At 35.4% G+C, this 23,248-nt stretch overlaps 1 protein-coding gene across 1 annotated transcript in view; it reads left to right on the top strand.

The window, feature by feature from the left end:
• The first annotated feature begins 16,672 nt into the window (after nucleotides 1-16,672).
• Nucleotides 16,673-23,248, top strand: part of LOC101405808 (UDP-glucuronosyltransferase 2C1-like) — a 55,361-nt gene continuing 48,785 nt past the window's right edge. The window contains exon 1 of the mRNA XM_087434719.1: nucleotides 16,673-16,888. Coding sequence (XP_087290845.1) covers nucleotides 16,673-16,888 — 216 coding nt within the window. The remainder of the gene's footprint in view (nucleotides 16,889-23,248) is intronic.

The raw sequence follows: 23,248 nt of genomic DNA, 5'->3' as shown, positions 1-23,248 counted from the left end.
GTCATATTGCTTGTGTGAGAGGTAGAAGAAACCACCTCTGGTAGTATTACTCCTACACAATCCCTTTCCCGTTAGCGGCGAGCTTCTATTCCATATCTTCACAAAACCCAATGCTATACATCTGGAGAATCTCAAAATTAGAAACGTAAATTCACCTATTACTTTTATATGTTTACTTGGGGAGCTGGTCCCCAAGTATTTGCTACTCTTAGAGCCTCAAGAAATAATTTGAGTACATTATCTGCCAGAGTTTATTACAGAGCAATGGCCCCACTACCCAATCAGGTCCCTCCCAGAGGGATTATGAATATGGACTTGATCATGGGCCTATGCCTCATTCCTGGGTCCAGATGAGAGCTTGCTATGAGGTGCTATTCATTTTTTTCTTCCTACTGGAAATATAATGCTATCTTGACACACATGTTCCAAGTTCTCCTCTGAGCATTTCTTGTGACATCTCTCTTCTAATTGCTTAGCTCCTTTGTGATGCAGCAATTTATCTCAACCTAAATCAGAAGTTAATTCCAATTCCAATTCCAGATGAGATCTCTTTATCAGGTTAAATTACACAGAGTCTATTTACCATGGCATTTGCATTCTGGAGAAAGAGAAATATCTAGATCTTTCAGAGGTTATTTGATAATCACTTTCAACTGTCACTAATCTCTGGAGACCCAAAACACCACTATGGTACAAAATGAAGAGTGAGAGTAGATAAAGGTCAAGTGATAGGTGAAGGTTTACCCTCAGTTCTTCTTTTTCTTTTTTTTGAGGAAGATTGGCCCTGCGCTAACACCTGCTGCCAGTCTTCCTCTTTTTTCTCCCCAAAACCCCAGTACGTAGTTGCATATCATAGTGGTAGAGTTGTAGCTGTTTAATGTGGGATGCCACCCAAGCATGGCTTGATGAACAGTGAGTAGGTCCGCGCCCAGGATCTGAGCTGGTGGACCCTGGGCCGCCGAAGCTGAACATGTGAACTTAACTACTACACTACTGTGCGGGCTCTGACCCTCAGTTCTTCTTACAATGGATGCAGTAGGATCATGGAATCATCTTATATTATTTCTCTGAAGCCAAAATGTAGATACACTTAGTAACTGACAGAATCTCCATATGAGTGACCTCACCAGTTTGGCGACAGCCCCATGGTTATCTTCGTGAAAGTCTAGAGTCTAGTACTAACTCTAGCCCAAGAAAAGGATGAGTGGCTAACTAAGGATTTATGATTTGGTGTTAAAATTTAAAAGTCTTCCCCCCCTTTTCCCATTAGCCTCCAAGGCCAGTTTGTTTATTGATGGCTGACAGCTGCTGTAATCTGTGAGATAGGCTGCCTTAGCAAAAGGTTTAGAGGAGCACAAAGGATTACACTAGTCATTTTAATCTTGTACAAAAAATCAAAATTCATCATATAAATCTCAATGATCCTATCCTGAGACAAAATGTGCCCTATACAAATAAGAAATGACCCCAGGGATCTGTGCCTGGAAGTCTTTCAGACCCTTCATGCTCCCCTTTACTCTCTTTCCCTTACTTTAACTCCACAAGCTCTAATTTTCCTTTAATAAAAGCACTACCTGTGTATTCTCTGGAGTCCTGTGAGTCCTTTGAACTACCCAAGCTAGAGATCTTCACAAAAGGCCAAGTGGAATTGCCTGCTCCTCATCTATCAAGATACTACATCACACGCACTGCCATAGTTCTGGGGGATCTTCAGATATTCATGTACTATCAGAGACTTGGAAGATACAGAGGTGATGATTCCTATCACAACCTCATTTAACACACCTGTTTGGAGTACTAAAAGTTAGGTGGATCGTAGAAATGACTATAATTTATAACAAACAATTAGTAAAACTAATCACAGGTACAAGTTCAGATGTGATATCTTTCGTGGAGCAAACCAGCGCAACCCCTGGCATCTGGAAAATGCTTTTAATTGAGAAAACGCTTTTCTCCCCTATCCCTACCAACAAAGATAATAAAATGTCTGGCAATATATACCATACACAATATTCAGAGTGTGAAGATATTTGTGACCCCTGAAATGCTTATCAGAGGGCATCCACTACAAAAGAACTCAGTGACTAGATGGACATGACAGCACATCCTGTGGATTTCAGTCAGCTTCTTTCCCCATCCTCCCTGTTTCTTGTGAATAGGATCACATAAAAAAATGGCTGCGGAGGCATAGGCTACCTAATTTGTACTTCCACTTTTCAGGACTGAACTAGCTGCTGCCATTTCATATGCCTAATATTCTAATAGCTAAGACCAATATTGAGCCCCCAAGATGGAGCATCATTTTCTGAGGGGCCAGCCACACATTGCTATTAAAATGATACATAGGACTCCTTCCAGTATGGGAGGGGCAGTTTTTGGCCCTCACAGGGTGACACACGAATTCAGAGTACATATTTGCCCTTCTCCACCTTCAGCTTTTCTTCCAGGACTACTATTCATGAACTTAGTGACTACCTATTCTCTTTTGATGGTATACAACACATCACCTCTGAATAGGGAGCACAGTTTACAGCAAAGGAAGCATGAAAATGGACTAGCTGGCCTGAATATACACATTGCATTGAGGTTTCACTTTTAATTTTACTTAGGTTGCAGCAATAAATCAATTAATTGCCCGAAGCAGTAGATCTAAGAAACCACACAAACCACATAGTAAGCATTTACAGTTTAAGAATTTATTTCCTTCGAAAGCTAAGTTGCTAAATAAACCAGAAAGACAGGACAGGGGTATAAGACTCAAATCTCCAAACTGGTCTCTCTGCTCTGACTGACACTAGGGGTCCTGTGCTTACTGATGTTGCTTGGAGAGACAAAGGGAGCCAAGTACAGGGATTCTCAATGGGAATAGGTTGGTGATATTGCAGCAGGTTGAGTTTTCATACTAGTTAGGCACTGGATGTTATTGTAACATCTCACATTCTTTGGTTCAAAATTTTTTAAATGGGTTACTTCATTAGAGTTGCATCCTGATTCTTAAATGCACCCGTTCTTGTCATATTCTTAACTGTCCATTGAGAGGTGATCTTCTATTTATCAGGATAGTCAGATTCACTTGGGGTCATCTAAATCAGTAAATGAGCTTAAGGCCAAATTTAAGTTCACTTCTAAGCAATCTTCCACATAAGGCAGTTATAAATAAATGATGACAAGCCAACAGTATGAGTCACCCTTTTCAGTTTTGAAATACACATACCATAATATGTCCATTAACTTAAAACAACAGACTTAGTGCACTGTAGGACTGGCCAATTAAAAGCTGAAAGATAGCGTCTTCTGGAGGTCTGTAATACAGAAAGTGGTGAAGATCTTACTCTTGAGGTCACTATAGGACGCCATTGCCTCCACAACCAGAATATATAAGTCTGGGACCAAGAGGTGAAAGTAGCGCCTAATACTATTACAAGAAATAAATCTTTAAGCAATTTTTGATTCCAATCTCCATGACATTAGGGCTTAATAGGTTTGAAGGTCTTATTGCTTGAAGAGGGAATGCATTCATCAGGAAGTAGTTCTGTGAAATTGGAAATTGAGCCTCTCCTCTGTCCTCTGCCTGAACCAACAGACAGAGAAAGGAAATTAGGATGTTGCTTAGAAAAGAACAAAGAACACTATTTTGAGAATCTGGGAAATTCACTGGGATGCCTCTTAACACTACCGTGCCCAATAGCACTTGCCGATAGGAAGCTGCAGCAGCCGATAAGGACAGTACCACTAAGAACTGGGTCTTATAACCACTACCTTTTCTTGACCTTTTGATTTGGGTTGGTAATAGCATTCACAGTTGCTAGCCCCAAAATTCTGCATTATCCCTAGATGATTCCCTTAAACCGTGCTCCCATGTGCAGAAATAGTTACATAAGTAACATCAAATTTTTGATTAAGTAAGTTTGCAATCAGAGTACTAAAAAGAAGCAAACATTGAAGACGTCATTAAAATATGATGTGGGCTTGTGTGCATTACACAAAATGCGTATCTATAGTTAAAAACTCTACTATAGATAATCACTTTTCTAGTCTTCTGTTCAATGATGATAGGGTCCAGTTATGGCTAGTGGATGCAACAAGCCCCAAACCCTACCCTGAACTACAACTATGTCCCTGTGAGAATGGGAATGTCAAGGCAATATACACCAGAAAAAATAGTGAAATGAAAAAGAAAGAAAGATCATTAAATGTGTATGTGCTTATAAACCCAAATACATAGCTCTTTGGGAAAATGATGAGTGCCTTTAGTCCAGATGTCACTGCTCCTCACACTCCCTAAGACACATCCAATTGATTTTGAAAGACCAAGGTACAAACGAATCTGTGATGGTGGTAACATCAATGAATGTGTTTGTTAGTTATTTGACTGTACACATTTATAGATGCATTTTATTGTTTGTAAAGTATATTTCAACAAAGATAATGTAAAAAGACAAAATGCATGCATTAAAAATTATTATCATGTATACCTGTAAAACACATCATATTACTGTAAGCTTTAAACTACACATTCTCACCTGCCAAACTTGGAAACATGTAATGTTTATAGTCTTTTGGAGGAAATGTCTAGTTAAATATTACATTGTCTCTAAAAGTGGATCTTAAGTGAGAAATAACTTGCAGATTTTCTTTACCTTTTTCTTATAAACTCATATTAGCCCAGAGATAAAGTTGGCTGGATGATATGCCCAGTAATTCTTGCCAAAGGAGTAAAATCCACCATCCTAACGACAAAATGTGTCAATAAATCACAAGCATGGCTTTCAGGTCCCATGTAATAATTAGGCCAGTCATGAGATATATGGTCAAATTGTTATCTCATTAGTGAACTGAATGAAACAAACTGCTGAGTAGTTGAAAATGTTTGCCAAATATGAAGCAGTTATTAAATGGCATGCCCATTTTTACCTCTTCCTCCTGCATAAAAATCATTTTCAAAATTGTATGTCTCTCTAAGGCAATTGATATCTTATGATAAGAAAATAGTTGGTGAATTGAACTCTTAACAGACAGAAATTAAGTGTGTTTAATGTACTAGAAATGTGGAAATTTGAAACATCAGGAAGAGCATTGTGAATAAGGTTCTTATTTATATGCATCAGAGCGATGTAACAAAGCTACTTCTCTAATTAAAACAAAGCAAAGACATGCAAACTCTCTGGTTTTGGTTCTTTGGAGAGATACATAAGAACTATTCACTAAAAAAGAATCCTGAAAGCCTACTGAGAAGAAAAATATATCAGTAATAATAATTTTATCAGACACAGAAGGGCATAGAAGTGAACCTAGGTGCCAGAGTATGGACAATCTCTCGTTCTTGCTCTGTTGGAACAAGAACTCATTTTATCAATTCCTGGTGAACATGGTTCATTTCCATAACATGTCTGCTAGTCTTGTTTATCTATGGTTTAAGAGATATAGGTTTTATATCAACTCTTTCAACTGAAGATATTTAATGGTTTGGCATATTAGAAGGCAGCAAAGTATTAACAACTTATCTCTGTTCACAAGTGTAGATATCAATTAAAAAAAAATATCCTTCTAATGCATTTCTGACCTGGATGAGCAAATTTTTTCTTTGAATAAAATGGAATAATTTGTTGAGAGCTTTAGAGTATCTGGTATTGTGCAGTTTTCATTGGGATCAATGATCAAAAATCTCACAGAAGAAAACACAAACATGACCACAGTCGTCCTTCCCCAGATCCCACAGAGAGTCAGATAAACTTTAAAGTCACTATCATATCTATAAATTGATTTCCAAAAAGGTAGGTAAAATTTAAAAATACACGTGTAGTCAAAAATCATCCTATATCTTTTTGCATTATTTTTACATCGGCCTAAATTTTACAAACTTTGCTTTGCATTGCGTTCAGAAAGTTACATGAATATAAATTAAGGATGAGATTTTGATATCATGGCCAAGAACAAAAGAATTTCTAGATTCATTCATGAAACAGTCTTCATTCCACTGGATTTTCTAAATGAGGTGAGGAACCTGCAAGCAGCATCAGATGGAGTCATGTTATCATGCCACGTACTTGCTTTCCAGTATAGAATTGGTAAAATGTTGAATTGACAAGCTTTGACTCCAGATATAAATGAGCTCCAACTCCCACCCCTCCTCTTATTCCCTCCTTTTCCAAACAAACTACAGTGTACAATTTGGGGATATCATACTTAAAGTATCTCCTGAAAGAGATGATATAGTCCACCATGAATCCTCTTTTACTCTGATTGTAGAGTAGAAGAGAAAGACCAAAATCCAGCAAAAATAGCTACTACTTATTTCTAGTTTAAATTGGGAAACAGCAACAGAAGTGTTGGGACATAGGTACCTAAATTTAATGTCTCTTCACTTGCCCACTCAGAGTGTGATTTAATCTAATTACTTCTGAATAATCAGATAAACAACTCCAACTTTCTCAGATGGGGTAGGAATAGACATGTATAAATTTGGGAAAAAAGTGACCAGAATCAAGTCTAACTGAAAAAAGTTAATAAGTCCCTTTCTTTTAAAATCTTACTATTTTTCTAAAATTATAAGATCAGCTGTGTTACAGCTTTTGAGCTAGGATCATGCTAGGATCCAAGCATGGGCTAGGATCATGCCCGATCTGAACTCCTTCCAAGCAACCTGCACTACTTTTATCACAGTGTTATTTGAGAACTGACCTGCCATATAGTACATAACAACTTGCTGTAAAAAAAAAAAAATCTTCCAGTAATCTAGGATTCCTTGAAATTTTATTCCATCAATATTGTTGCAGAATCAGGCTCTGGTTATATTCATGATCTATTCAATCTTTTGCACTTTACAAGTTGGATTAAATCTCCCAATAGGATAATCTGATAATTTTCACATTTTAACTAATGATGGTCAATTGATTATAATGTGGGATCCTCATTCTTGTAGATGATCAATGATAAAATTTCTGATATTTCTATGGGCTTTTTTCTTTCTACACCAAAACTATAGAAAATGTGTGACTAGGCGCCTAGTGGCAAAAATACGTTAGACTCAAGTCAATGATTTCTGTCTACAATATTCTAGGAAACAGTGTTTCCCCCATACTATACAATAAAAAATTAGTTTTACTGCCTCTCTAAGAAGAATACACGTTATTTCTTACTCCTAAGTCAATGACACTATATTGTTGACTACATAACATAGAAAGGTATAAATCTTCAGCTAACTATCTATGTATAATAAAATATAAGCAAATCAATCCTTATTTCCTTCCAAAAATGTGGTAAAAATGATTCTACTGGAAAAATTGTAGTTGCCTTAGAGGATACCTAAATCATAAAAATAGACTGTAAGTAGAATTATGGGCATTAATGTTGCTGTCAGTGAAGGCTCACAAGAAAATAAAAAATGCATTATTGGAAACTGGAGGAAAAAGAATCTTTGGTCTATAGTGTCAGAAAGCTTTGAGAAATGGTGTCCCATGATGACATGGAAAGCAGGATTTGTAAGTGATAAACTTATATGTTTTGCTGAGGATATTTCCCAGCAAAGTGTCAAGATACTACCTGGGGTTTCTTCTCCTGCTAATAGTAAAATGTGAGAGGAGAGAGAGAAATTGATGGAAGAACTGTTAAACAACAAGGAACTTGGGCTTGAATGTTTGTAAAATTCATAGTCTGACAAAATTGCAAAGTAAGCTGATGATAAGAGATTCACTGTGAGAAAAACATGCTGTAGAGGAAAACACAAGGGTATGGCTATGGAACCTTTTGCTAACATTTCAGAAAAAAGTCACATAGTTGGATTATTCAGTCACACAGAAGACTGAAGAGATTAGGAGTATAACTCAATCAATCCAGAGAACATTTAAGGAAGTTACTCCTCAGCCATCTCTGTAAAAGTCAAAAGAGAGAAGGGATTAGCTAAGAAAGATCTACCTAAGAAAGAATGACCCTCTTAACTAAGGGAGTGAATGTCCACGATATACCCAGGAGACCCGCAAAGTTATTGAGAGTTTTATACTAGCAGAAACACCTTCAGCTTCGACCAAAAGAGAGTACCAAATGAAAGAAAACTGTCTGATCTCCAGATTTCTGCATGCAGAAAATGGGCTAATAAAACTACTTGGCTGCAAATACATGCTATCTTCCATGAAAAAGGAAGGATGGGCCAGAAGGGAGAGTCATAAAGCCAGAGGGCACAGCCATGAAGTACAAACAATCATCCCCATGTCTGGAAATCTAATGGCATTTTCTCAGGTGGATTTCGCAATGGCTTGAACCAGAAACTCCATGTTTTGTTTTTTTTTTTTTTTCATTTTCTCCTCTTTTGAACCAAAATATCAATAACTGTTATCATGGGTCTATCATCATCATATTTTGGGAGCAGATAAATTGTTCTTTAGTATCACAGAAAAGAAATTGTGGTCCATAACATATCCTACCAAGAGTCTCTCCCGTACTTGATTTAGATGATATGGATGATGAGATTTGGGACTTTTGAGCTGATGAGATTTTTGGACTTGGACTTGATGTTGCAATGGTTGAGACTTTGGGGGATCTTAGGATGTAGTGAATGTGTTTTGTATTTGTGATGGATGTAAATCTTTGGGTCCCAGAGGACAGACTGTTATGACCAGAATGATGGCTGTCACAGATATCCAAGCCCTAATCCTTAGAATCTTCTAATATGTGAGCACCCATGGCAAAAGGAACTTAGCAGATGTTGTTACTGATTTCTAATTTTCTACCATTGTGGTCAGAAAAAATGAGTGGAAGTATTTCAATCTTAAGTTGCTAAGACTTGTTTTGTTGCCTTTCATATGATCTCTCCTGGGAAAGTTCATGTGCACTTAAAAATGTGTATCCTGCTGCTGTTGGATGGAATGTTGTATTTATGATTTTTAGATCCATTTATTCTAACGTATAGCTCAAGTCCAACATTTTCTTGTTGATTTTCAGTCTGAATGATCAGTCCATTGCTGAAAGTGGGTTATTGATCCCTTGCTATTTTTTGTGTTGTCCATTTCTTCCATCAGATCTGTCAGTATTTACTTAATATATTTAGGTACTCTGACATTGGATGCATATATATTTACAATTGTTATATCTTCTTGGTTAGCTGACCCCTTTATCACTATATAATGACCTTCTTTGTTCCTTGATACATTTTTTGGCTTAAAATCTATCTTGTCAGATATAATTATACCCATGGTCTCTTTTGGTTTCCACTTATATTGAATTTCTTTTCCATCCCTTTACTATGAACCTTGTGTGTCCTTAAAGCTGAAGTGAATCCCTCGTGGGCAGCTAGAGTTGGTTTTTTTTTTTTTTTTTTTTTTTAAATATATCCACCCACTCTGTGCCTTTTGATTGGAGAATTCAATCCATTTTCATGTAGAGGATTTATGGATATGTAGAGACTTAGTAATGCCATCTGATTAATTGCTTTCTCACTGTTTTTTTTTTTTGTTGTTGTTGTTGTTCCGTTGATTCTTTTTTCCTTTCTTTCTGCCTATCTTTGTAAATTGATGATTTTCCATGATGGTGTGCTCTGATTCCCTACTCTTTATGTTTTCTGAATCTATTAGAGGTTTCTGCCTTGCTGTTAACATGAGGCTTCCATAAAACATCTTATAGATAAAACAGTTCATTTAAAGTGATAGCCACTTCACTTTGATTGCATACAAATCTCCACCCATTTAGACTCTTTTTTATGTTTTCATGTCACAATTTACCTCTTTTTATGTGGTCCATTTGTTAACAAATTATAGTAGCTGTATTTTTTTATTCTCTTTTCCTTTAACCTTATACTATAGTTAAGTGGTTAACACACCATCATATTACAGAATTAGAGTTTTCTAAATGTAACTGTATATTTACCTTTAACAGTGTGTTGTTTATTTTCATATGTTTTCATGTTACTAATTAGTCTTATTTTATTACAGCTAAAGAAATCCATTCTGCATTTCTCGTAATGTAGGTATGGAGTAATAAACTCTCTTAGCCTTTATTTGTCTAGGAAAGTCTTTATTTCCCCTTCATTTCTGAAGAATAATCTTACCAGGTAGAGTATTCTTGGCTGACATTTTTTTTCTTTTACCATTCTGAATATATCATTGTACTCTTCCCCGGACTCTAAGGTTTCTGTTGAAAAATCTGCTGAGATCCTAATGGGGGTTACTTTGTAAGTTGCAGATTTCCTTTCCTTTGATGCTTTTAGGATTTTCTGTTTGTCTTTAATTTTGGGTGGTTTCATTACAATATGTCTTAAAGAAGATTGTTTTGAATTGCAGTATTGGGGTGATCTATTAGCTTTGTTAACTTGGATATCCAAATTTCTTCCCAGGTTTGAGAAGGTCTTGGTTATTATTTCTTTAAATAAGCTTTCTCTCTCCGTTTCCCTCTTTTCTCTTTCTGGAACTCCAATGATTCAGATATTGATTTTTTTTGATGATGTCCCGTGGATGACATAGACTTTCTTCACACTTATTTATTTTTTTTCTTTGTTCTCCTCTGAAGGGATTATTTCAAAGTTTCTATTCTGTAACTCACTGATTCTATCTTCTGTTTGGTCTGTTCTGCTATTGATTCTATTACATTTATCATTTCATTTATTGAATTCTTCAGCTCCAGAGTTCTTTTTGGTTCTTTTTTATGATTTCTATCTCTTTGTTAAATTTATCTTTTTGTTCTTGTATTGTTTTCCTAAGTTCATTGAATTATCTGTCTGTGCTTTCTTGCAGTTCACTATGTTTCCTCAAAACAGCCACTTTGAATTCCTTATCAGGTAAATCAAAGAATTCTGATTGTTTGGGTTGGTTACCGGAGGATTATTGTCATCTTTTGGTGATGTCATGTTTCCTTCATTCTTCAAGTTTCTCGGAATTTTGTATTGCTATTTTTGCATTTGAAGTTTCAGTCTCCTCGTACAATCTTTACAGCTGCCTATAGGAGGGAAATAGTTTTCACTAGTCCTACTTAAATCTGGGGCATTGTCAATCTTGTATAGATGAACGTTTTCTACACTTCGTTCTCCCTTTTGTGGCAGAAATCTTAGGCTTGTATGTCTTTTATTGATCTTACAACTCACTAGACCAGCTGTATGAAACCTCTCTCTTGTTTTCAAGAAGGTGGCACAACAGCTCAAGTTTTTGGTTTCTCCTTTGCCCATAGGCCCTGGCCTGTTTCCTGTGCACTATCTTTGTCTACCAGAACTCTCACTGTTGCTCTCAGGAGCACAATGAGATGGTTTCAAAGTTGGGGAAGGTAGGAGGTTGACACTAGGGGCATTAAAAAACTAACTAAAAATAAATACGTGAACATATTTCAAGGCTGAACTTGTCTTGATTATTGAAGTATAAGTACTCTAATTAGTTTAACAATATTTGTTGATGAATGTTTGGGATATTTTAATTAAACTTTGCTTCATTTCCTACAGTTTCATTGAAAGTATAAGAAGAGAGAAGAAATTCTAGATTTGAGTGTTAGAGTCCAGCTTTCATAAGGTTTAGGGAGATCCACGGTGCTAGATACATCTTTAGATGGCTCATTATGCAAGCAAATCCCTTAAAAGAGAATAGTCAGAATTTTGTGTTTAGAGAATAAATCACCTCCTATGAAAATTTATATTAGATTTTAAATTTCATTATGATACATAGCTGCTATTTACAACAAAATAGAGCTATTTGGGAAAATCATGTGTTTCACAACTTCGATATTTTTTCCTAAGGGCTTTAAAGATTCTTTACTTTGGTGTTCTCCCTCTATACATAATGTTTAATTGTGCATCTTCTGAAATGTAGTTCGTCTAATGAGGTTAATATCTTTGAATGCTTATCCTTTCAAAATATATGCGTATGGATATCTTCCCACAGGAGCAAGAGAAATGTTGAGCTTCTTTAAGATTTGTGGTGCTGTTGAAAGTGTTTTTGAAAGACAATTGTATATGAAGCTATTATTCCACATAAACAAAATTTATATAATCTTTTCTTGTTCTTTCTCTATCTTTTCAAAGACCTTTCTTTCTTCTCTTTCATCTCTTTAATACATAAACATTGAGTACCTCAGCAGAGGTGATATTAATAATATCTTTTCCTCTACATTTTAAATTTAGGTAACATATATCTGTAATTGACAAAAAAATAGAAAATTATAAATGTAGACTCCCAGTATTGGGTAAAATTGGAAACCTCCTCACAAAGTTTTAACAATTACTCACAAAAGTCATTTTGTGGTAAGAGAGTTCTATAAGGAGAAAAATGTAAATATCTCAATTGATCAAGAAGTTCATAATCTAAAATCTTAACAAACAAAATAGTCTTTGTCTCACAGCCCAATTCATTTCAAATATAACTCTTATTATATGTATCTGCCAAGAAAATTTACAACAGGATTTGCATGAGTTCATCTAAAAAGTATGGGGTAATTTTAGAGAAAAATAACATCTTTAAAGTGAAAAATATGTTAGATATATTTCCTAAGTAAAATTATTGCAAGAACTATTTTGTTCAAACATACACTATAATAAAATCCATAAGATAGAGGATAGTTTCTTAATATTTTCTTTGCAATTAAGATCATTAAAGATCTTTCCAATGATTATCCTTAAGAATGTCTTCTAGATATCAATTTTTCATTAGATTATTTGTTAACCAGTCATCCTTTAACATTTCCTGCCTTTCTAAAGTGATTAGGCATTTGGCAAAATTCCAATTCCATGCTTTAAGAAATAGTTTTGAGTGAGAATTATATGCAAAATTATTTACCTTATTAAAGAATATAAACTGCAAAATCAAAGGAACCAGCATATTTAATGAAAAAATATACTTACACTTGAAGATATCTGACCTAAGGTTTTCCATACACAAGGAGACAACAGAATAGGCATAAAACCTGGAAAAAAATAAAGTGCCCTACTTATCTCTGTTCAACCACACACACACATCACTGCGTGATATTGTGGTTTTGATTTCTTTCTGTTAGTCAGAACATCTGAAGAGCGCTAGAGGACCATGACTGTGTATCTTACTGACCAGCCCCCATCTGACACATCATAGCACTCTGCCCTGAAACTGGGGTTAAACACGTGAAACAATCATTACCCTAATAATCACTTGCAGTGGTTCAAACCACCTATTTTATTTCTCCCACTTTGTGCTTTTGCTCATGTTATTTTTGTTTTCATTAATAAATTTATTTCTCTTTTAATACACAGTACTGCCTCCTCTATCAGGAAAAGGTGTTAAAATTATCCAAGAAAAAAATATCTTTTTCTTCTTTTATTTTTATATGTCTTAGTTTGTGTCATCTAAAACTCATATATAATGAAGGAGAAGAAAACAGTGTATTTTCTTTCTATGTGCATTTTCTTTATTTTAAAATAATGCAAGTATGTTATTAAAACGATCCCTTAAATTGAGAATTTCTCTGAACTATATTTGTTTGAACCACAGAACAGCTAAAGACATTTAACCCATACCCAGTGAATTCATCCATTATCAATAATAGTGTCCCAATGTTGTTGGGTGCTTCCTGGTCTGAGTGTTAATCATTTTGTTCTTTATTAGAAAAAAAAAAAAAAGGTGCTTATTTTATTCCCTTAATTTTAGTAAAGCTGGAAAAATAAGAGAGTGTACTTTCTCTAAGACATAAGATCAGTAAGTCTCTAAAAATTTATATTAGGAAAATTCCCTTCTTGTTACAAAGCTTCCTCAGTTTCTTCTTTAAATTTTCTGCTCAAGAATATTTCAAAATGTTTGGACTACTTTACAATTAGGTATTGACTTCCATTTCTGGCCCTTATGGTGTAACTATGACTAGACATGGTGTTTCATGGTCAAGTGTACCATCTCCAACAACACCCTGTAGCATGCCGGGACCTGTTTTTCCCAAAGGCATGTAATTCTTCAGTCTAGATGGCATTGTCTTGCTGTGTGGTGATTCTCCCATTAAGCTTGCCACAGATTCCACACAGCTATTATATGTTGTACAACGCTGTTTTTGGTGGCCTGTTTTGTCCCTAGGGCTGCCTGCTCTATAACCATATCCATAGGTTTTCATGGATTAGGCCTGCTGGCTGCAAATCTGATCTTACTGTTCACTGTGATCATTGTGACCACCTGATTTCTAATGTTTGAGCACCACCACTTGGTCTCTTTTATTTTTGGATTTGTTTATGATTAATATTAGTGAGTTCAGTTTTATAACTACCAAAAGAGCTGACCCTCATCGGACAACCACACTGAGCATTCAGTAAACAATCATCTGGTAGATCTTCCGGACTTACATAACATATCTATCTTAATATATCATATATATAGTCTTTTGATTCTTTCTCTCACTGTTTGCCACGGCGCTTCCAGCACGTCACATTCACTTTCTGTGGGCCATCACTTTTCCAAGTTTCAATGGCATCCTAGTAGTCTGTTAACATGATCTCCTGGAGTCTGACCACAGGTATTAAATCCTGTATCTTGAGAGAGTGCCCCAGAATAAAACTATGCTTCCTTATGCAATTTTATCTTCTATTTCCCATAATCCAGTTGCTCAGCATACAGTTGCCTATATAATCTCTGAGTTCTTGGTGGTAAATATTGGCTAGATTGTTCAGTTCTTTGAGTTATAATATCTTTCCTCCCTTGGTAGTCCAGCTTGTATCTGAATGTATTACAATGTGACAACCCAAGTTATTGGTCTATGGCCAAGAAGGGAGATAAGAGCAGATCCTGAGAAGGACGTATGATGTCCTGTGGGTAGAAGACACTACATCATCCTCAAACCATGGAGAAGTGCTATCCCTTAAAAGAGAGGAGTGGGCCACTTCTGAGGACTCAAAGTGTTCAAGAGAATCTGGGATTTCAATATTGTCATGTAGAATGAAGCATTTATCAGATGTCTTGGGATTCCACTCTTTCTCAACTAGAGCCCTGACCTTGGTAAGAGATTAGACTAGGTTGAGAATTTATGTTTTATTTTTAGAATGATACAGATATTTTTTAGGCCTTCTGAAAAGGATTAGAATCTCTCTATCTTGCTACGAAGGTGGAATCTCTCGCTTTCACAATTAGCTTTAATTTGAAGGTTAATAGCTGCCATTTTTCCATTTTTTTCTCCAAAACATGAATTCCGCAGAAACAACCATCTAGGCCCATGGTCCTCATAATTTCTACTTTTCCCATATTTATCAAACACCTGATATATCACAACCACTAGTGACTTTCCTTTCAACAGTATATGGTCCCAATACACCATCACTGAAAGTAGTAAGAATTTCACAGTTATCACAGTTCCAGGGCTATTTGTGTCCCACCTACCACTTCATTACAACTGGTGGTGAATGATCCAACTCTGAAATCTGATCTCAGTGTCTACTCTCTTATTCCACTCTTGTGTACACATTATCAGAGGTTGAGACCCCCAGGAAGTAGACTCTGAGCTGGATATTAGCTTGCATGGAGATTACTAAGAAGTGCTCTTGGAAACAAAGTCTGTAAATGTGAAGAGTAGGAAACAAGATTGGACAGTGAAGAAAACAGGGACACAATAAAGTTTCAGCAAGGTCTCAACAAGCCCACTGGGAGCTCTGAAACTAAGATCACCTTTAAGAGTTGTCCCACATTGAAATAAGGAGACCAGGCATTGGACTTGGGCTTCCCCAGGAGGAAGACATCACTATAGACTAGACAGTTCTCTTCAGCAGAGGCCGTCTTCAAGGAAAGACGGTAGAAGAGGGGTGTTAGCTGACAATGTTCTCATCAGTTGGGGAATAACTTCCATATCCCCAAAGGACAATCTGGGTAACACATCAAAACATCCACCAAATTGCATTACCAATATCTAAGGATATTGCAACTCTGCTTGCAATGTTTTGCTTAGAATCTTTGTAAAAATTCTTTTTCAGAGATATTCACCTCTCATTTCAGGTCAACAGATTATTAATAGCATGAAAACATATCTATCTCAAGACAAGCATCTTTCCCTTCGTACTTCTAATTTGATGGGAATGCCTGGTAAGATTTTTTTTTTTGAATGCAATTTACCTGGATTAAAAAGACAATCTAAGAAAGCTAAAAATAAGATACTTAGAGGATAAATATTTTCTAAGAGTAAGTGTTGAGGATGAAAGAGTAACAAAAGAAATATTGCAAATGTTCAGAAAAGAAAAAGATCATAATTTAGAGGCAATATTTTCAAAGAAAAGAACAAAATGAAATTGGCACTTGACAGTCATGCATTTTTGGATAAAAAGGAAAAAAGGGAAGGAGTATCTACAGTCAGAAAAACCAAGGCAAGAGAAATGAAATGGAGCTAATATAACAGGTGTGAAAATATGGAGGAGGAAGTTCAGAAAGCCTGCTTGGAAATGCTCAAATAAATCAGAATAGATTTGTGTTGACACAATGCTGCTTTCTTATCTGGAGACTCTGTACGTACAAGGTAATGTTCACTTAGCCTGGAGGCAATAGTGTTTACAATGATCCTGGGATTTATTATATGCACATACAAGCACAAGATCATTTACCCTTTTCTTTCTTTCTTTGCTTTCCAAACTCTCTACTGTGAACTCTTTTAATCATTGTGAACTTGATATATACCAGTTATATTTTTAACCACTTAATTGATTCTTCCCTGGATATAAATGAGAGCTACATCGAAGTTAAAAGAAATTTATAAAGAAAGAATGAACTTTACCAGGATGTCTAAGAAATGGGTCTCTCTTCTTGCATTGTATTGTTACTTCAGCTGTGGGTTCTGTGGAAAGGTGCTGGTGTGGCCAACTAAATACAGTCATTGGATCAATTTAAAGACAATCTTGGACAAACTTGCTCAGAGGGGCCATGAGGTAACAGTGCTGGTATCTTCAGCTTCCATCCTCAGAGATCCCAAAGAACAGTCTGCTCTTAAATTTGAGGTTTATCTACATCCTTTACTAAGAATGAACTTGATTTGCTTTTTATGACATGGATCAAGACGTGATCATATGAGTTACTAAAGAGTGTATTGTGGGCATATGATTCAAAGATGCAAAAAATAAATTATGAATATTCTGATTCTATTCAAAAGCTCTGTGAGGATGCAGTTTTCAATAAGAAATTAATGAAAAAAACTGCAAGAATCTAAATCTGGTGTTCTTCTTGGAGATGCCTTTCTCCTTGTGGTGAGCTGCTGGCTGAACTATTTGACCCACCTTTGGTCTACAGTCTTCAATTTACTACTGTCAAAACGTATGAAAAAGTCTGTGAAGGGCTTACATTACCTCCTTCCTATGTACCTGTTGTCACATCAGAACTTAATGTCAAAATGACATCTATGGAGAAAGTGGCAAAATATGTCGTATTTCCTATATTTCAACTTTGCATCTGAGATCTTTAACAAGAAACTGGATAAATTTTACAGTGAGCTATTAGGTAAGTCAATGATTTACTTATTACATTTTCCCTACGCTAGATGGAAAGAAACCTTACTTTCTTTGTAAGTGTTAGAGTGTATCTGTATATACATATATACAGATACAGATATATATATACACAGAGATCTGTACATATATATATACACACACACAGATACATACAGATATATATGTATAAAAAATAAAGAGAAGTTATATTTTCTTAGATTTAGTGTCATAATGGACATATGATAATTTCTCAGTCAAAATTTACCAATCATTCAAGAAATCATGTGCAAATTACTCTAGAATTCTGTGACACTGGAGCTTTAACTCAATTTGACATTCATCTACTATGTTAATATTCTTAGGGTTTGTTTATTTAAACACCTATAATTGTACTATATTTTTCATAAATCATAATGTCTCTGTTATTTATTGCTATATAAGCAACCATCCTAGAGCCTAGAGTTTAAAACAGAAACCGTATTATTTGCTCATGATCCTCTGGACAGCAATTTGGGCTGGGCTCAGTGAAATATTTCTTCTTTGGGCCTTGCTTGGGCTCACTCATTAGGCTACAGGTAGCTCTCAGTTTAGTTGGGGCAAAATGGTTCAAGAAAGTATGACTTACATGGCTGACGTTTGGCAGATTAGCTGGACACTTTGTCTCCTCCATGTAGCCTCTCCAATAAGCAGGCTTGTACTTTTTCAGAGGTCAGCAGAATTCCAGAACAGCATGCATGAATGTTCTAGGTCTAGAACATGAATATCATTTTTGCCGACTTCTACTAGTAAAACAGGTCATGAGGCAAATCCAAATACAAAGGATGGAAAAATAGCCTACGCCTCTTGATAGGAGGAGTTGCAAAGAATACATAGCCATTTTCAATATACTACAGTAAGAAATGTCATTAAATACGTCTGAAAATCAAGAGCGGTTCAGCCATGAGGAAATATATTTTTCCAAACTGCATCTAGTAAAAAGTTTACTTTATGTACAAGAAAGTATGCCTACTTTCTGTAAACTTTGTTTCTTCTCGTCTTTACAATTGAATATTTCTATGAGCTCACAGCTAAGGTTCCTTTCAGCTTTCAGAATCAAAGTCTCTGACAGCTCTCTTTTAGATTCAATTTTTCTATTATCATATCTGAATTGTTTCTTTGGTCTAATCATCTAGTATCTTTATTAAGAGAAAAATAGCTTAGTTATGGATGCATTGTCTCTGAACATTATCTAGTATTACTCCTTCCTTCTCAATGGAATAAAAGTCATCTGCCAAATAAACCTAAAACTTTGAAAATTACTTTAGAATTATCAATGTCTATTTTCTTATTCTACAATTACTACTTCCTCGCAGTTTAAAAAATAAAGTGGAATATGAGGGTCTAGTATATTTTTCATCTCTCAATGGTATCTCATCATGATTCAATGAGCACGTTCATTCAATAACAAAGATTTCTTTAGGTTCTGCTATGATTTTATTTCCAGGAGGCAGAAGGAAATTAGTCAACACTTGTTGAGAATTACTCTCTTCCAGGATAACTTTTACATCCTTTATATTTATTAACTCACAGAAGACACACATAGAAATCCTTTTTGTAGGTACTATTATTCTCCTTATTTTACAGATATGGAAAGCAAAGTACCGAAAGTTCAGGTAACTTACCCAAGTTCTCATGGGTAGGAAGTGTTGGGAATGGGATTGAAATACAGCAGTCTGGCCCCTGAGCCTAAACTCTTTGCATATTGCATTAACTGATAGAAAAGAGAGAGACTCTGACTTCAAAACTCCACATATGACCTAAACGGACATCGTGCTAAGCACCACGTATACTATAAAATAAAAGATAAAGAAAGTTAGTTTTTCTTGTTCTGGGAGATCTTTTTAATAGATATGTTCCATTGCCAGTATATATCTTTCAACTGCCTAAACTTAGCTTTGCCAGATGGGGTGCTCCCTCACCACTATTTACTCATACATATAAAATATTCTTTTGTTGTGCGCTATTGTAAAAATTGTGAAACCTAAAATAAAATATCCCTTTCAAATGAAACTTAACTATACTTAGCATAAACGTAATAATTATTATCAATGGATAAGAAGGTATGTAAGGTTAATTTAAGATTACAGAAGAAATAAAGATCTGAGTTAGAAAAAGATTAACTTTTGACTATATATATATTGTATGAGGGGACGGGAGGCAGTGACTTGGAGAATAAAACCAAACAGCAAAGTCTCAAAAACAAGTCTGCTAAAAATTAATCAAGAATCACACGTCATAGAAAATAAACTCTTTGATGAGATTCCAGAGCAAGGGTATGCAAAGAAATGTGAAAGAACACATGGCATCAAATGGCAAACAATCAAAGAAAAAAAATGATTGGTAAGTGGGGTGCAAGAGAGGGTAGATCTACCTACAATAAAATAATAAATAAATAATTCAAAGACCAAAGTTTCTAAGATTAATTTGCTAAAAATGAATCAGGAGTCATAGGTCATAGAAAATAAGGTCTTAGATGAGATTCCATTTTAAGGGCATGCACAGTAATGTGAAGGAAAATAGGGATCAAATGGCAAACAATCAAAGTAAAGAGCTGGACAGTGAATGGGGTGGGTGAGTGGGTTGGTGGGTCTGTGGGAATGTAAGCCTAAGCAAATAATCCAAAGCCACAAAGAAGCTTAGGGAACATTTTAGGGATGCTGGTGCAAGAGATTGATGCCAATAGACTTTTATGACAAAGTCACCTTTCCATCCTGACTTTCCAGAAGTTTTATGTCATTCCTTGAAGAGGCACCCATCACAGCACTGCTGCTTTATTCTAGGAATAGAAACTGACAAAGGAGATTCCTTGGCCAAGTTATAAATGCTTAAAAGGCAGAATTTTCATCCCTTTTGCAGGTGAATCTCCCTTACCACTCATTCCTACATGCTTAGTAATACTTACCTTATTTTTTCCTTATATATAACTTTTCTGTAGACTAGAGACACGAATTAGGTATGGGAACATACTTGATAAACTAAATGATGGGATTGTGCCTCAGGCTCCCATTTTTTCCAGGCAGTTATCAAGCAGCCTTCCCTTTACTTTAAATCATAATAACCAATCCATGTCAGAATGTTTCTAGTTTCTTCAGAAAGAAAAAATGGATTACATGGAGATGGAGGTGAAAGACACGATTTCATTTAGTGCTTCTCATTCATCATGTACTTTCCTTTCACAGATGGTCCAGGACTTTGGTCCTGCAATAAGCTTTCTTCTGTAAAATATACAAGGGAAAGTGAGTCTTTAAGCTATGGAAAGGAAAGCTTGTTGTTTCCTGGTGAGATCAGCACCACTAAGGAGGATTCTTGAGCCACTGGGGTTTCTCTGTTTGCCTTTCCCCACCCTTGAAGGATACTGAACTTCCCACGAGTAACCTGTTTATTCTCTGGTGCAACTGGAGACCAGATTGATGAAAGTGTGAACAATGCAAATCCTCATACTTTAGATCCATGTTTAATGTGGAATTTCATTATGATATTTAAAAAAAAAATTCTTATTCTACCACTTACATCATCCTTGGGGCATTTGTTCATTTCAGTGAGCTGCAAAGTGGGTTCTGAGACTGGTCTGTGTCCCATGTGAAACCCTGTCACATGGGCCTTCCCCAGAGACTGAGGATCATCAGGTAGCAAGGAAAATAAAACATGTTTAAAATGCCAATGGATTAATTTAAATTGTCACAAACATCATGAAAGAGATACACACCTAATATTATGAAGATGGAAAATGAGAAGATGGTCATTGAAAATATAATGTTCATCCTATATACTTAAATGGTTACACAGAAATATTGACTTAGAAATATAATGTATCAGTAATTTTGAGATTGTAATACATGAAAAGAGGAATAAATCTTTAATGAATATTTGAACTTAGAAAGGCTGCTGAGGTGAGAGTATCTCATTAGCTGTTCAAGAGTCTAAGAAAAAAATGGGTATAAATTCACAAATTTACATATTTTCCTTTAACTATTTTCTTTTTCAGGAAGACCCACTACATGGTGTGAATTGATGGGGAAAGCTGATATGTGACTGATACGAACCTATTGGGATTTTGAATTTCCTCATCCACTCTTACCTAATTTTGAATTTGTTGGAGGACCCCGGGGCAAACCTGCCAAACCCCTGCTTAACATAAAACTTTGGTGTCTTGAAAAGAGTTATTCTTTCCCAATCCAGATATGTTTGTTAGATAAGCTTCATTTAGTTCCATGTGTTATAGCACTGTTGACTATGAGTTCAATGCTAATGAACCAACAATATATATTAAATAAGGGATCTTTAAGCAGAAACACACATAAAACAAGGTTATGTTCTGACCAGTTAATGAAAATGCTGTAACAAGAGGCTTGCAGAAACCTAATCTTGTGTTTCTGCTGGCAGCAATGATTTGGTATTCACTAAAGTCCTGTGTACGGCAACTCCATAGAACATAACTCCTGGGAATAATAAGAATTGACTAAATATCTACAGCCGTTACACAGTGTCAAGCACATAGTGCTTAAAAAATATCAGCTATTGTGATTTCAACTTGACTAGTGACCCTTTTAACAAAAAGAATTCATTTTAGAAAACAAAGTAAGCAGATGAAAATGTTAAAATCTATTTGAACCTTTAAGCAGTCTCACCAGTATCTAGACTGGAGAGATTCCTTCTGAGATATATATACGTATATATCTGAGTGTATACTGGCAAATTCCTGATGTTGTTTCCAAAGACATTTCTGAGTGCACTCCAGCATTTGATCTGCTCTTACATGAGATCAAAGAACTTCACAGCACAGAACAGAGCAGAGATCATCATAGCATGATAATGCAATTTGAAGAGTTAGCCTTTTTCAAGAATTAGCTGTAGTGGGCATTAAAATTATTCAATAGTGTATAAATTAGATAAAATATAATTCTATTTCAAACTTTAAATTGACTGATCTCACTAGCTGGCTTGAAAACAAATATAGTAAGTAAGACAACAGGGAGGAAATGCCTGGTTTAGTGTTAACTTGCACAACAGGCCACAGAGTTAGAAGTATAAATGAAAATTATCAATAATTTTATGTCATAGTCTCCAATTAGTTCATATACACACTGATCAGATGTTTTACCCATTAAATCACACTCTCAAGGAGTACAATCTACTCAAAATAACTAGTTTACAAGCAAAATTTGTCACATTCATTATCAGTCATGGCTTTAGTTCCCTTGAAATATCTGGACCATGATCAGATAGAATCAAATTTACCCTCAAGACTGAAACATTCTATATAAAAATAATATTAATACACTCTCATTAGGACTTTGAATGAAAATAGGAAGAAACAAACTGCAGGAAGTTTTGAAAAGCCATTTCCTTAATATGAGACGAGATTACTATAACACGTTCAATATTAGCAAAAGCATGTGCCAGAAAGAAATAGGATATGAAACTTTAAGAAAAGGAAAATTATTTCATAAATTCATTAATCTTTGCCTTTTGCAGTCAATTAATATAATATCACCAGAAAAAGGGTTAATAGGTCAGTGTCTCCTCTGAAGCTTAATTTACAGAGCCTTTTGGTAGTGGGAATTTGAATCACCAAGAAAGGTTTTGGCTAATAAATTGAGCGTTCTTATTTATGCATATATAGATGATTTAATTGGAGCACTTTCTTTCTTTTACCAAAGCAATAATATGTAACCTCATAATCAGGTCATATTATATGTAGGCTTCATAATCAGGAAAGCCTACACACCAAAAAAGACTTCCTGAAAAACTGCCAAGAGGAAAAGTGGATCAATTCAACAACAAATATATCAGACATGAAGTAACATACAAATGCAGGAAGGCTTTTGACTCTAT

This window comes from Ceratotherium simum, chromosome 8, assembly GCF_057802395.1.
Source record: "Ceratotherium simum simum isolate JZ-2026a chromosome 8, ASM5780239v1, whole genome shotgun sequence".
Taxonomy (NCBI): domain Eukaryota; kingdom Metazoa; phylum Chordata; class Mammalia; order Perissodactyla; family Rhinocerotidae; genus Ceratotherium; species Ceratotherium simum.
This window is presented reverse-complemented; position numbering and strand designations above follow the sequence as displayed.